We start from the raw sequence: 12,672 nt of genomic DNA, 5'->3' as shown, positions 1-12,672 counted from the left end.
CACTGGATATATATAAATGCCCAATGTTGGTTGGACGCATGATTACCCTAATGGAGCATTTTTACCCAATATTTTTTAAAGTGTAATAATAATAATAACAATAATAATGATAATAATAATAATAATAATGATAATAATAATAATAATAATAACAATAATGATGATGATGATGATGATGATGATGATGATGATGTGATGATGATGATGATAATACTAATAATAATATTCACCCAGGTAGCCACTTCAGTTCCAAAGCCGGCCCCACCCAACATGATAATGATAACATCTGATTCTCGAGCTAAACATGAGTGTTACTGATACTTAAGAATAATAATCTCGACACGTCTGAAACAAAGAAAAGGATTGATTTCCATGTCATCGAAAATATCGTCTTTATTTATATTCTTCTTCCTCCACATGGAGGCTTATATAAAGCTACATAAACATCAACAATTCTCCAACTAATATCATATCTGACGGACAATCAACTTGAAAAAAGAGTCATATAAGCAGATACACTGTTAGAAAATTTATCCTTAAAATAAAAGAAGTTCCTGCAGCAGAGTCTCGATAACACCTTATCTTACCAGATTGCGTAATCTTACAGGAAATTGGTATTTGGTGTATGGAACCTTACAAATTTCCTTTAATAAACACCCTTTTCCCCTTTTTTAAACAGACCTGTTCTATTAAATTGCAGAAAATTTCCTGTTTTATGAATTTACAGAATGATTCTGATTTTTTTCTGCAAAATCTTCTTTTTTCCCCTGTAAAATCAGGGTTTTATTAACAGTGTATAAACCCTCCACCAACACACACAAAATATATATAGGGGCCGCAAAACGGTTTTAAAGGTGGGGGGAGGAATGGGGGTGATCATGCGAAAAATCCCAATCAAATGGAAACTTTTTCATTTTTATACACGATTTCAGAAAAAAAACGCAAACCCCACCGGCCCCCAGTACCATCGCCCCTAATTTAAAAATATATATATAAATAACAGATGCGAAGCCGTTAATGTAGATTTTGACGAGGCCTCTTAAATTCTTAGTCACTCTGTAAATCATAATTAAAATTGAATTTGTTATTGAAGTTCTTAAAACTTTGATTTAGATGAAGACATGCAGGGCTCTATTACTTTGTGAAAAAAAAGAGAGGAAAATGATTATCGGATAACAAATATATGAGTAACAATTTATTGGACCAGCCACCCCATAATCAACAAGTTCCATGAACGAATTTAAAGATTTTCATTGACCTTGGAAAAGCATATCTTAAGCTTTTGATATATAACTTGTCAAAATTGATCAACAATAACCCTCACAATAGCTTGATTACATTCACAAGAAATTCGGTGAGAGCTTCAAAAGGTATCGAGAAAAACAGGGTTTGAAGTTTTGGATTCACTCTGAGACGTGCACACTATGCAATCTCTGTGAAACTCCAAAGCAGTCTACAAAAATGATAAATAAATATTGTCTTTTATTCAACTTTACAACTTCAAATTATGACATTTTTGGGGTCAAATTTTGGCTTTTTAAAGACTAGATTACTATTTCGGCTATGTACAGAGAACTTTAAAGACTAGATTTCTATTTCGGCTATTTACAGAGAACTCACTGGCGACTGATTGTTGGTTTTGAGGTGCTTGGTCAGATAATTATAATGGCGATCCAAAAGCATTAATGCAAACTTAGAAAAATGAATTAAAAATGATGAAACTGAGTCATTCTAACTTTCACATGCCAGCATGTAAAAGAAATAACGTTGGCCTATCATTACAGCTCTTCTAACAGTTGTTTGAGGTTATTAAAGGTCAAGTCCACCTCAGAAAAATGTTGATTTGAATCAATAGAGAAAAATCAGACAAGCACAATGCTGAAAATTTCATCAAAATCGGATGTAAAATAAGAAAGTTATGACGTTTCAAAGTTAATTCGCTTATTTTTAACAAAATAGTTAAATGAACGAGCCAGTTACATCCAAATGAGAGAGTCGATGATGTCACTCACTCATTATTTCTTTTGTTTTTTATTGCTTGAATTATACAATATTTCAATTTTTACGAATTTGATGATTAGGACCTCCTTGCCTGAAGCACAAAATGTTAAAATAATGGAATTCCACGTGTTCAGGGAGGAATGACACTTCATTTCACATGACAATGATGAGAAAATCAAAATTTTTCATATTTCATATAATAAAATACAAAAGAAATAGTGAGTGAGTGATGTCATCAGTTCCCTCATTTGCATACCGACCACGATGTGCATATAACTGTTTTGTGAAATTAAGCGAAAATTTGAAGTATCATAACTTTGCTATTTTTCATCCGATTTTGATGAAATTTTCAGTGTTATGTTTGTTGGATTTTTCTCTTTTTATTCAAATCAACTTTTTGTTGGGGTGGACTTGTCCTTTAACAAGGCGGTAGTAACTCGATCGTCAATTGTTCGAGAAATATTGCAAATAATACAATGATCGATTCGTTATTATTTTCATAATACAAAAATTTACATAGGCCTAAGTTGGATTTTGTGTAATATGCTTCAAATTAGGAACAGGAATACATTTTTTTTACAAGAAGACTAAGATATCTGATATCAAAGGAATTTATCATCAAATGTTAACTGAAAATTGTAATAAATTGGTTTATAAAATGAAAAAAAATCATTTCACAATACAAAATAAAATTTCAGGTAAAAATATAAAATTATATAATTGCTAAAATAATTACAGTCTCCAATCAATGAAAATCACTAGTAACTTATACAAGAAAATGCAATATTTTTGGATTTTCTTATGAGGGCAATGTGTTTTATTTTATTTTAGCTATTGAAATTCTCGAAAGGGCGTTTCATTCAGCATCATTTCAGTGATTTTCACTGACAAATTTGCTCCCAGCCAATCAAATGCAAGGATTTCCGTAGCTTATAACTTTTAGCACTGAAGATCACTCTTAAAATCAATACATGAAAAGCTTCCATGCTGAATACCACGTCCATGCTTTTACACCCCCAATAAATAGATAGATAAATAATAATAGAAAAACCAATGGGGGAGAAGGGTATAACTTAAAAAAATGCAAAAAATAATTGTTTATTTTAAAAAATGGATACATAAATTTTAAAGACACAATGAGCAGATTATCAGTATAAGTGTGAGTAAGGAAGAAAATGTCGCCGACGTCAATCTTACGCCGCTATTACCGCCGTCGGGCGGCGACGCAGTGCCGTTACCGCTACCAATAGCCGCGGCGCACCCAAGCCAACCCACCGACGTAACGCGGGGGTAACCGGCGTCAACTTTGAATTCGTCGTCATTGAAGCGGTAATAGAAGTCGCCGGAGAAGAAATAGGTGAAGCCGTTGGCGTGCTGCATAGCGGCGTCGAGCGTCGGCGGTAAGTTGGTCCAGAGCGAGAGGGGTCGTGGGTAACCGTCGTCCACGCCAACCCCAGGGGAGAAGCGGTAGTATTGGTCATCTGCAACGAAGAGGGAATGAAAAAAATGACCTCATTAATTAAGGATAACAAAATCAATGATTGAAGTGTTCTTTAAAGTAACAGTGATCATCCCTTGAGGCTCCTGGCGCAGTTGGACAATGCCCCCCTCCATTCTAGATACTTGATAGCAAACACTTCTTTCGTGAAATAACCTTCCCCCTTTTTTTACTCCTCACCTTTGGTGAAGTAAACTCTTCCGTTACCGGTCCAGATGAAAGCCGAGTCCAGGTTATCCGGTAACCCGGGGAACGCCGTAGCTATGGCTTGCGGATACCCATCATCCATCGTCTGACTAGAAAACTGATAAAAGTCACCGCCCTTGGGAATAAAAAAAATGAAAAAAAAGTAAGAAAACAATAATAAACTAGTACGTTATTAAACAAACACAATTAATAATCATCATATTGTCTCTTTCATCAACATCAAGCACACCAGTCCTCGACAAAGCTCGTCACGAGAGGCATTCTTTTCTGACTACTAAAGAAAGGAGGTCAAAGGTCACTACCATAATACAGTGAGTTCTTTCCTGTCACAAACTTGTAGAAAGTAACTGTCAATTATGTTACTCTGTTTTTGGACATCTGAATTGTTAGATAATTGCTTGCTGTCTGTAAGAACCATGTCTTTGATTTACATAAGATCAAAGAGTTCTAGGAAAATATAAAGCTCTTCTTTCGTCACCAAGATAATAATTAGTTTTTTTTTACATTCCTTGATTTTCTCTAACCATAATTGTTTGCTTTCGAGAACCGTATTGTGAAGAGTTAAAAAGCTTGCTACGTTTTGGCCTTTAAAACGCATGAGTGTAGCGTGCATCAAAATTAACAAACACCAACTGCATGGAAAACAAAAAGAGGAAGAAAGAATTTTTTTCTATAAAAATAGCAGTATAAAAATCTCACCTTAAAAAAATACGTCTTGCTGTTATCCGGAAAGTACAGACCTGCATCGATGTTGTCGGGTAATCCGGGGAATTCGGTTGCTATTGTCTTCGGATAGCCGTTTTCGAGTCCGTTCGGCCCGATCCGGAAAGCATGGGTTGCTGTTATGTTGATAAGGAACAATCGGTTATTGCATTAAAATTGACAAATAATGATTACAAAAATTACATTTTGATTGTGTTTATTGAAAAATTATTTCGCAGCAAGGATTGGATTGTATCAATCCTACTTACGAAATGATTTTCCGAAGAAACATAGGCCTACAAATTATGAAGGATATTTGAATACTTCAAAAAAGTTCACTGTTCCATAATTTTTAGGGTTTTATGTTTTACACCATGACTACATCCATCTCTACCATCATCATCATCACCTATCATATCATCATCATCATCTTCATCATCATCACCATCATCATCATCATCATCACTACCACCACCACCATCACCACCACCACCACCACAACCATCATCATCAACATCATCATTACCACCACCACCATCATTTTCATCATCATCATCATTATCATCAACACCATCACCACCACCACCATCATTTTCATCATCATCACCATCACCACCATCACCACCACCACTACTATCATTATCACCACCACAATCAGCACCATCATCATCATTATCAACTTCATCATCATCACAACCACCACCATCATCATCATCACCACTACCACCACCACCATCATCATCACCATCATCCTCATCCTCTAAAACAATACCATCATCCTTACCATTGATAAGATAGAAACCGCCGTCTGCGGTCTGCGTTGTAGCAGTGAATTGTGAGATGCAGTCCCCAGAGGCCGGAGGGGTCGGCGGACCTTCATCAGTACCATCGCCGCCGCCTTGATTTGTGTTTGGTCCTGTTATAGAATAAAGAAGATGTTTAAAAACTAAATCCCCTCTAAAAATAAGTGCATGCTACTTATTACTAGATCATATTCATACATATGCCCCAAAACGGTTGTGGATTGAAAAATAGAAAATAAATGAATGAATCAATAAATAAACATATAAATAAATACATAAATAAATAATTGAATTTACCAATTTTACAACACAAATAATAATCATCATCATCATTCAATTGGATATTTGATCAAAATAAAATATCTGCGTATTTTTGTCGTTTTATATAACACGTACAGTCTCAAGTATCGCATGAACTGAAAATTTCAGGATATAATCTTTGCCAATAGCTTTTCAATATCCAATGACTAAATATGTAAAGTAAGTGTTCAAACGGCAATTTTAATTGTACATAAAACATTACAGAGAGAGGGCACTAAGATAAGACAAAATGGAAATGAAATAAAGAACTGAAAAAATAGGGTAAAATGACAAAAAAATGCATTCAATGGCCCGTATTCTGAACTCAGGTTTAAATTACACCCTGGTTTAAAGTTGTGGTTTAACTATGGAGAGCCAATTTTAGCACAAATCCCTAACAGTACACATTCAATTTATTAACTCATTTGACACTCATATTGTCCATAATATATATTGTCTGTGAATGATAGCTGAAGTATTTTTCTTCATTATGAAAGCAAAAGGAAACAATAGTACACATAAGAAATATACAATAAAAACAGAATTTTTGGCTCCCCATAATTTTAGTACAGATTTAGACCGTTGTCTAAGTTAAACCTGACTTCAGAATAAGTACGGGCCAATGAATTCTACGCTTTTGTAATATTATAATGTTTGAGATACTCGAGTACAGCTCACATTATTAACCTTTCTTAGTAGTGTCCATGCTTTACCAAAGCTTATGATTTTTATCATACTTCGCTTTTATAATTATGTAGCTTTAAGTTGTTTGAATACATAGTAATGACGTTTCTAACTGCTTTTCAGATATTACTCCTGTCATCACATTTTGGTATTCTTACTTACTCCACTCGATGTGGAGTATTCCGACAAGCGCTTCCATCCTATTTGATAAGTTAATGATATTGTACTTGTTTTATTTACGTTCTGTTTAAATTGTAAAGCGCTTAGAAACTGTATTGTATTAAGCGCTATATAAAAGTTCCATATTATTATTATTATTATTATAAGCATACTACATTGGCTTTCATAATAATTTGAAAAAAAATCAGAATAGTTTCCTAGCTACTTGAAATGAAAATCTAATTTTGTTATAAGTGTTGAAATGCTATCAAGAAAAATAATAATACATTCAACGCTCCCTTTTTTCCGTTCCCTTTCCCCTTAATCCCCATCTATTTCTTTTTTTCCTTGGTCGTTTAATTTTAGTGGAAAGAGTCCCAGTCCCCCCCCCCCCCCCTCAGACGCCATGCTTACCATAATGTGCCTGGATACCAGCTACATCGTCGGGATGGAGTTCGAAATCTGGTACGTAGCCCTGGTAAAAGGGCGCCATCAAAGCCGCATCGATGGTTGAGTGGCCCAACCCAAGACTATGGCCAAACTCATGCGCTGCTACCTGAAAGAGGTTTATACCTACGGAAAAAAAAGAAGATGATCATTGATTTTTATTTTGTGTAGTGAATTCATAGACAATGAAATAAATCACAACTCTGCTTTTCAATCTAGGAAAGTTGTCAGATATAAAACTTGTTGGACAACAATATTGATGAAACACTCTCTAGATGTAAAACAAAACAAAACAAAATAACAACCACAACCAAGCAAACAGAAAAGAGGGGAGAAATTACAACCTTGTGGAGTCCCATCTGTGTAGGTCTCGGCGTCATCGAAGTGCGCATCGCCGGCGATGGGGTTGGGGTTCGGGAAGTAAGCATGGGCGAGTACAGCACCAGGTCCGTCGAAAGGGTTACCGTCACCGTGCTCGGCTTCGAAGAAATCGATCAGGATGTCGGCTGGCTGATTGGCGGCCACCTGAGCGAAGGTCAACGAAGAAACATCTGACCAAGCCTGAATATTAAAGATGACATTTGAAAGTTTGAAACGTCATCAATACATTTAATTTTTAACGACAATTTTCCAATGAGTTCTTATTCATTCTTCATTATCGTAGCAAGAATCATTTCACATTCTTAGGCATACACATCATACAATTAACATGAATATTAAGCCTATATGGCACCAAAGAGTTGTTAATTACAAATTATTTACCTCTTAATTTTTCTTGATTTGGTATTCGGCATGCAATATAAATAAATATTGAGAAAACATGGGGGCAGATGTGGATAGAGAGATAGAAAGAGAGAAAGAAACACGGAGGATGGGGAGACTAGAATTTGTTTCACAAAATAAAAAAGTGAGTCATTCATATTAGTCAATTTGTCCTTGTAATGAGACACTCTGGCTAAAAAATGCCCATGATGCCCATCCCCTAAAAATGAAAATATAAACAAAGACAAAATGCTTCAATTAATCAATCACATTAACGAAATCATTATTCATAATAGGAAAAAAACACGACATCATTGACCCTGACACCGACCTTGAGAGCTTGGGCCATGATCTGGTTGACGAGTGCGGCGGGGAGGTCGGGCGTGGTCCCATCGATCCGGTACGTGAGGTCGGTATAAGGCCACTTGAGCTGGGAGAGGGTGAACCTCTTCTTTCGAACATCATGCGAGCCGGTGCCAACCATGTCCGGCATTCCACATCGCGGCATCGTCATCATGCGAATCGTGTCGTTGTCAAGTTTCCCTAAAATATATGATAATGATTTAAGATATTTTTAATAAGCGCTGAGAACAATTATAATGATATACAAATTGGTAAGTTGAATATACGAACTTCTACAGTTTCAAGAGAGGATTTTTTTTTGGTTCGGTCGCTACGCTCCCTCACATGAAAACAGCTTTCACCCATTTGGGGGTGTCGACAATTCTGCACCCTTAAGCCATTTTGTGTTCATAGTGAATTTTCAACATCTGAAGTATTCCTGTTTTCACCTCTGATCAAGTGATCATGTTGGTGGTGTTGATGGTGATGAATGATCGACGATGTTGACGACGCTGCACAGTGGGCCGGGGCGAAACAAAAGTGCGCCAAAAGTCATTTGGGGCAATTTCAGATTTTTAATTTTTGTCATGCCCAGCTGAAAGACAACACTTTGAAGAATACTTCAGCAAAATATTTCATTCGGGAATTTGCATAAAGGTTGTTAATTTCCTATACCTCAACTCGTAAAATGTGACATTTTGCGAAATGCCGCGTATAATATTAGTTGAAAAACAAGCCATTTCACAGGAGGTTTTTCATATAGGAATCTGAAATGGCTCCCACATAATCCTGATATATATTTTTTTTATGTGAAAGGGTTCAAAGTAGATAAAAGACACATTTCAGAAGGTTTATAGGATAATTATACCTCGAAATAGGCTGATAATCCATGTTTTTTGCATTTGCATTAGAAACGTTTCAATTTCCGTGGATTTCCGTTTAAATTCTATCATCATCATTTTGCCCGATGTCTAAGCTTTAAGTCGATACCAAATTTAGCTGCCCGTTTTCATGTTAGAGCCGATTTTACTTGACACAGTCATCACCCCCCAAACCTGTTCAAAAACGGTCATTTTTTATCCCGCGCAGTCATCGCAGCGCACCGTGTGGGGTGTACATTGCCGTTCATTTTTTTGCAATTTTGCACGGCGAGGACGATTCCCCTTCCATTCCATGAAAATGACACGAATTCCGGGCGTAATGTAAACAAAATTAATGAAGGTTGATAAAGCATATAAGGGCTACCCAGCCCTCTTCCAGAGATAAAAGTTACTTGTAGAATAAGTTCAGCCAAAAGCCCTCCTCTAAAACATTCGTGGTGTTATACTCTGCGTTTTACCCAAGTCTACACAGCTTGATAGAGCACGGTTGATATTTGTTCTTCTTCAGATTTTAAGGTATTTTTTAAATCTAATGATCATTTTGATGCCATAAAATTATTTTCATGATCTCATATACACTTTTTAGGCAAGTGAGAAGCATAAACCAACATTCACTCTGGTCAATCTTAAAGTAACACATAGCACAAAATGTGTATACTTCACATTGTTTAGCGGAATTTGTCTTTTCACAGATAGGTTTTAAGTAGCCAATCAATATTTGGTATCAAAGTGACGTCATATCGCCTTTAAACTATGTTCAGTCGATTCTACGCCCAAAATTACCCTTAATCAACATGCTAAAGTAAAAATATAACACGGAATATAATTTTGGCACACTTTCAACTCATTCTGACCCACTGTGCGCAGGTGGTACCGATAGTGACTTTGACGACAGAAATTGTAACAATGGTGATAATGACGGTGGTGATGATGGTGTTGGTGATGGTGGTAAGAAGAAAAAGAGGCAGAAAAAGAAGAAGATGAAGAAAAATAAAAAGGAAAAGAAGAAGAAGAAGAGGAGGAGGAGGAGCTAGGAAGTAGAAGACGACGACGAAGAAGACAAACATGGCGATATTTAAAAAAAATCGAATATCAGGGGTAATGTAGAGTTATAAGGCACAATCCCCCCCCCCTGTACATTTTTCTCCCTTCTTTCTTCCCTTTTCTCCCTCTCCTTTTATACTTGTCTCTTTTGTTCTCTACTTAAAAAAAAACTATAGGGATGGTCGTCGCCCCTGCGCCCCCCCCCCCTCGTCGAGCCGCCTCTGCTAATACTCCTGGTGATGGCATTGCATTGTCATTGAAAATCAACAAATCTCTAAAACTTCCGGGTTTATTGTGAAGTCTATGAAGACCTTGTTATTTCCCCATTACATAACCCATTACCAGTAAAATCGATCACCATGTACTTAATATATGCTACAAGACACTTGTATGGAGTGTAATTGAAGTGGGGAATAGGCATCCACAGTATTACTTATCATTATTATTTGTTGAATAGAGTAGAATATAGTTGGTTTATTTAAGAAAAACGTCAAACTAGGTTATCACACACTGAAAATGTTCAATTTACAAATAAAAACCAGAAAATATAACATAAATATTTTACAAGGTAAGATGCAAATCACGAATCAATTTTAGTAAATAAAAATCAAATGAACAATTTTTTTTTTTTTACAATGGCAGTGCTCTATAATTAGCTAGAGTACTTGTATATATGTTGGCTTAAGTGCACTGGACCCCAAAAAGCTCCAAGACCAAAAAAAAGACAAAGAAGGGGGAAAATCAGGGAAATGAAATACATTATTTTTTTAATATCATACCAAAATTTTAGAAATTCTACTCCATATACGCCATGCAGTGCCCACCATTTTTTTATTGGGCCATTACACCAAAGTACATTTTATTTGTAACATGTATCTGATTTCATTATCAATTAATATCTCCGTTATATTTTTTTCCCTATGGTCACTTCCATAAATTATGATAAAATTTAGATTTTATAACCGTCGTTGTTCATACACCTTTAAGCGGCATTTAATTTTTTTTAGCATTATTAGGTTTATGATAACCACAATATTCTTATATTTCTTGTACGTTTTCTTCTTTGTGCTTTGTCCTGACACTCCCATGTGCTAATGTTTTCGTCATACGTACGATTATTCCCTTCCAGGTGAAAAAATGACGTTCAAGAATACAAAATACAAGCGAGAGAGCGAAGCGATCGACCTGAGCATCTTGCGCACACTCTGCGTTGAATCTAGCAAATATTTGCAATTAAAAATGACAAATTTGAAACAAAATATGCGCACATGCTAATGTCAATCAATCAATCGATCGATCGACCGACCGACCGACCGACCGACCGACCGACCGACCGACCGACCGACCGACCGACCGACCGACCGACCGACCGACCGACCGACCGACCGACCGACCGACCGACCGACCGACCGACCGACCAACCAACCAACCAACCAACCAACCAACCAACCAACCAACCAATCAATCAATCAATTAATAAAAAAACTGTTACTCTCATTTACTTTTACTTAGACTTCGAAATAACAAATAAATATTCATGAAGGATAAATCTTACCTGATTCCTCAATGTTTGCCATGTATTGGAATTGTTTTAAAGCTTTGACCATGTCATCTTCTGTCGACAGTTCTCCTTTCGCCATGTCGCTTTGTTTAAGGTAACCGTAGTTCAATAAATACATCTGTGATAATATTTTGGGGAAAACATTTAGTGATAAAAATAATCCGATCTGAAATATGTCACTAAACAGTGATGATGATGATGATGATAATAATAATAATAATAATAACAACAACAACAACAACAACAACAACAACAACAACAACAACAATAATAATAATAGTAATAATAATAATAATAATGATAGCGGTGCTTAAATAAAGCTTGTCAAATCGTCAATGTGTCTCTAATTACATAGTTATCATTTCCTTTCTCAAAGGGCATATCGCTTTCAAGACAAACTACAATATTGGTAAAAAAATTAATGTACACTATTTACAAGATAACACTAAAATATGAATAGTTGATTTTTAGATAGATACTTAAAAATTATATTAGATCATTTTGATTTTGTAAAGCATGTGAAAAATACATGTGGATTTCATCCTCTTGATTAATCTAAATTATTTTGTTGTTAGTTTGTAACTATTTAATTTAAAATAATTTTATATAGGAGAATTATTTCTAGCTCGTTGCAACCCCCCCCCAAAAAAAAAACACAGTGATTACAACATACCTTGGCGTCCTGCGCATCTCTAACCGGCTTGGCATCAGAGTTTACCGCTAAATATGAAATAATTACCATAGCAACCAGAATCTTGATCATGTTGATTCTAATACACGTGAAAGCTCCCGAAAATAAAGATGATATGTCCATTTTAACGATAAAAAAGGTTATGAATCCTCCGTCCTCAACTGGAGCATTGCGTTGTGGTAGGAGTTTGGCGTTACGAGGAAATACCAGATTTTGGATCGAGAGTTAAGGAGAGATCCTCTCCAACTTGTTCTTCCTTATTATAATCTTATTGTTTGGAAGACAAAAGACGTGGTAAATTGGTGTGTAACAAGAAACTTTACTTAAGGGGATATGGGGGCATTGAGGCGTTTTAGTAAAGTTGATAGAATTGGGGTGTAACAAGCAACTTCACTAAAAGGAGCATTGGTGCAATAATGACGTTAATAACATGAGGTGTGTAAGGAACTTTCCTAAACATGCTAAAGGGAGTGTATGGCGAGGGCATTGAAGCGTTATAATAGGAATGAAATGGGATGAATCGAGCATTAATTAAGAGGAACATTACTGGGAACTGAAGTGGTATGATATTGGTGAAATTTGTGTAACGG

At 35.9% G+C, this 12,672-nt stretch overlaps 1 protein-coding gene across 1 annotated transcript; it reads right to left on the bottom strand.

Moving 5' to 3' along the window:
* Positions 1-363: 363 nt before the first annotated feature.
* Positions 364-12,359, bottom strand: LOC129281296 (matrix metalloproteinase-2-like). The gene is made up of 9 exons (XM_064113181.1): positions 12,065-12,359; positions 11,386-11,509; positions 7,895-8,106; positions 7,146-7,362; positions 6,769-6,927; positions 5,193-5,324; positions 4,406-4,545; positions 3,680-3,821; positions 364-3,482 (listed from the first exon to the last, which is right to left on the bottom strand). The coding sequence occupies exons 1-9, from the start codon at positions 12,203-12,205 to the stop codon at positions 3,127-3,129; spliced, it is 1,623 nt and encodes a 540-aa protein (XP_063969251.1). The 5' UTR covers positions 12,206-12,359; the 3' UTR covers positions 364-3,126.
* Positions 12,360-12,672: the final 313 nt, after the last annotated feature.

The sequence above is a fragment of the Lytechinus pictus genome, chromosome 18 (genome assembly GCF_037042905.1).
Source record: "Lytechinus pictus isolate F3 Inbred chromosome 18, Lp3.0, whole genome shotgun sequence".
In the NCBI taxonomy this organism is placed as follows: domain Eukaryota; kingdom Metazoa; phylum Echinodermata; class Echinoidea; order Temnopleuroida; family Toxopneustidae; genus Lytechinus; species Lytechinus pictus.
Note: the sequence above shows the minus strand (reverse complement) of the source record. Positions and strands in the feature narration are given on the sequence as shown.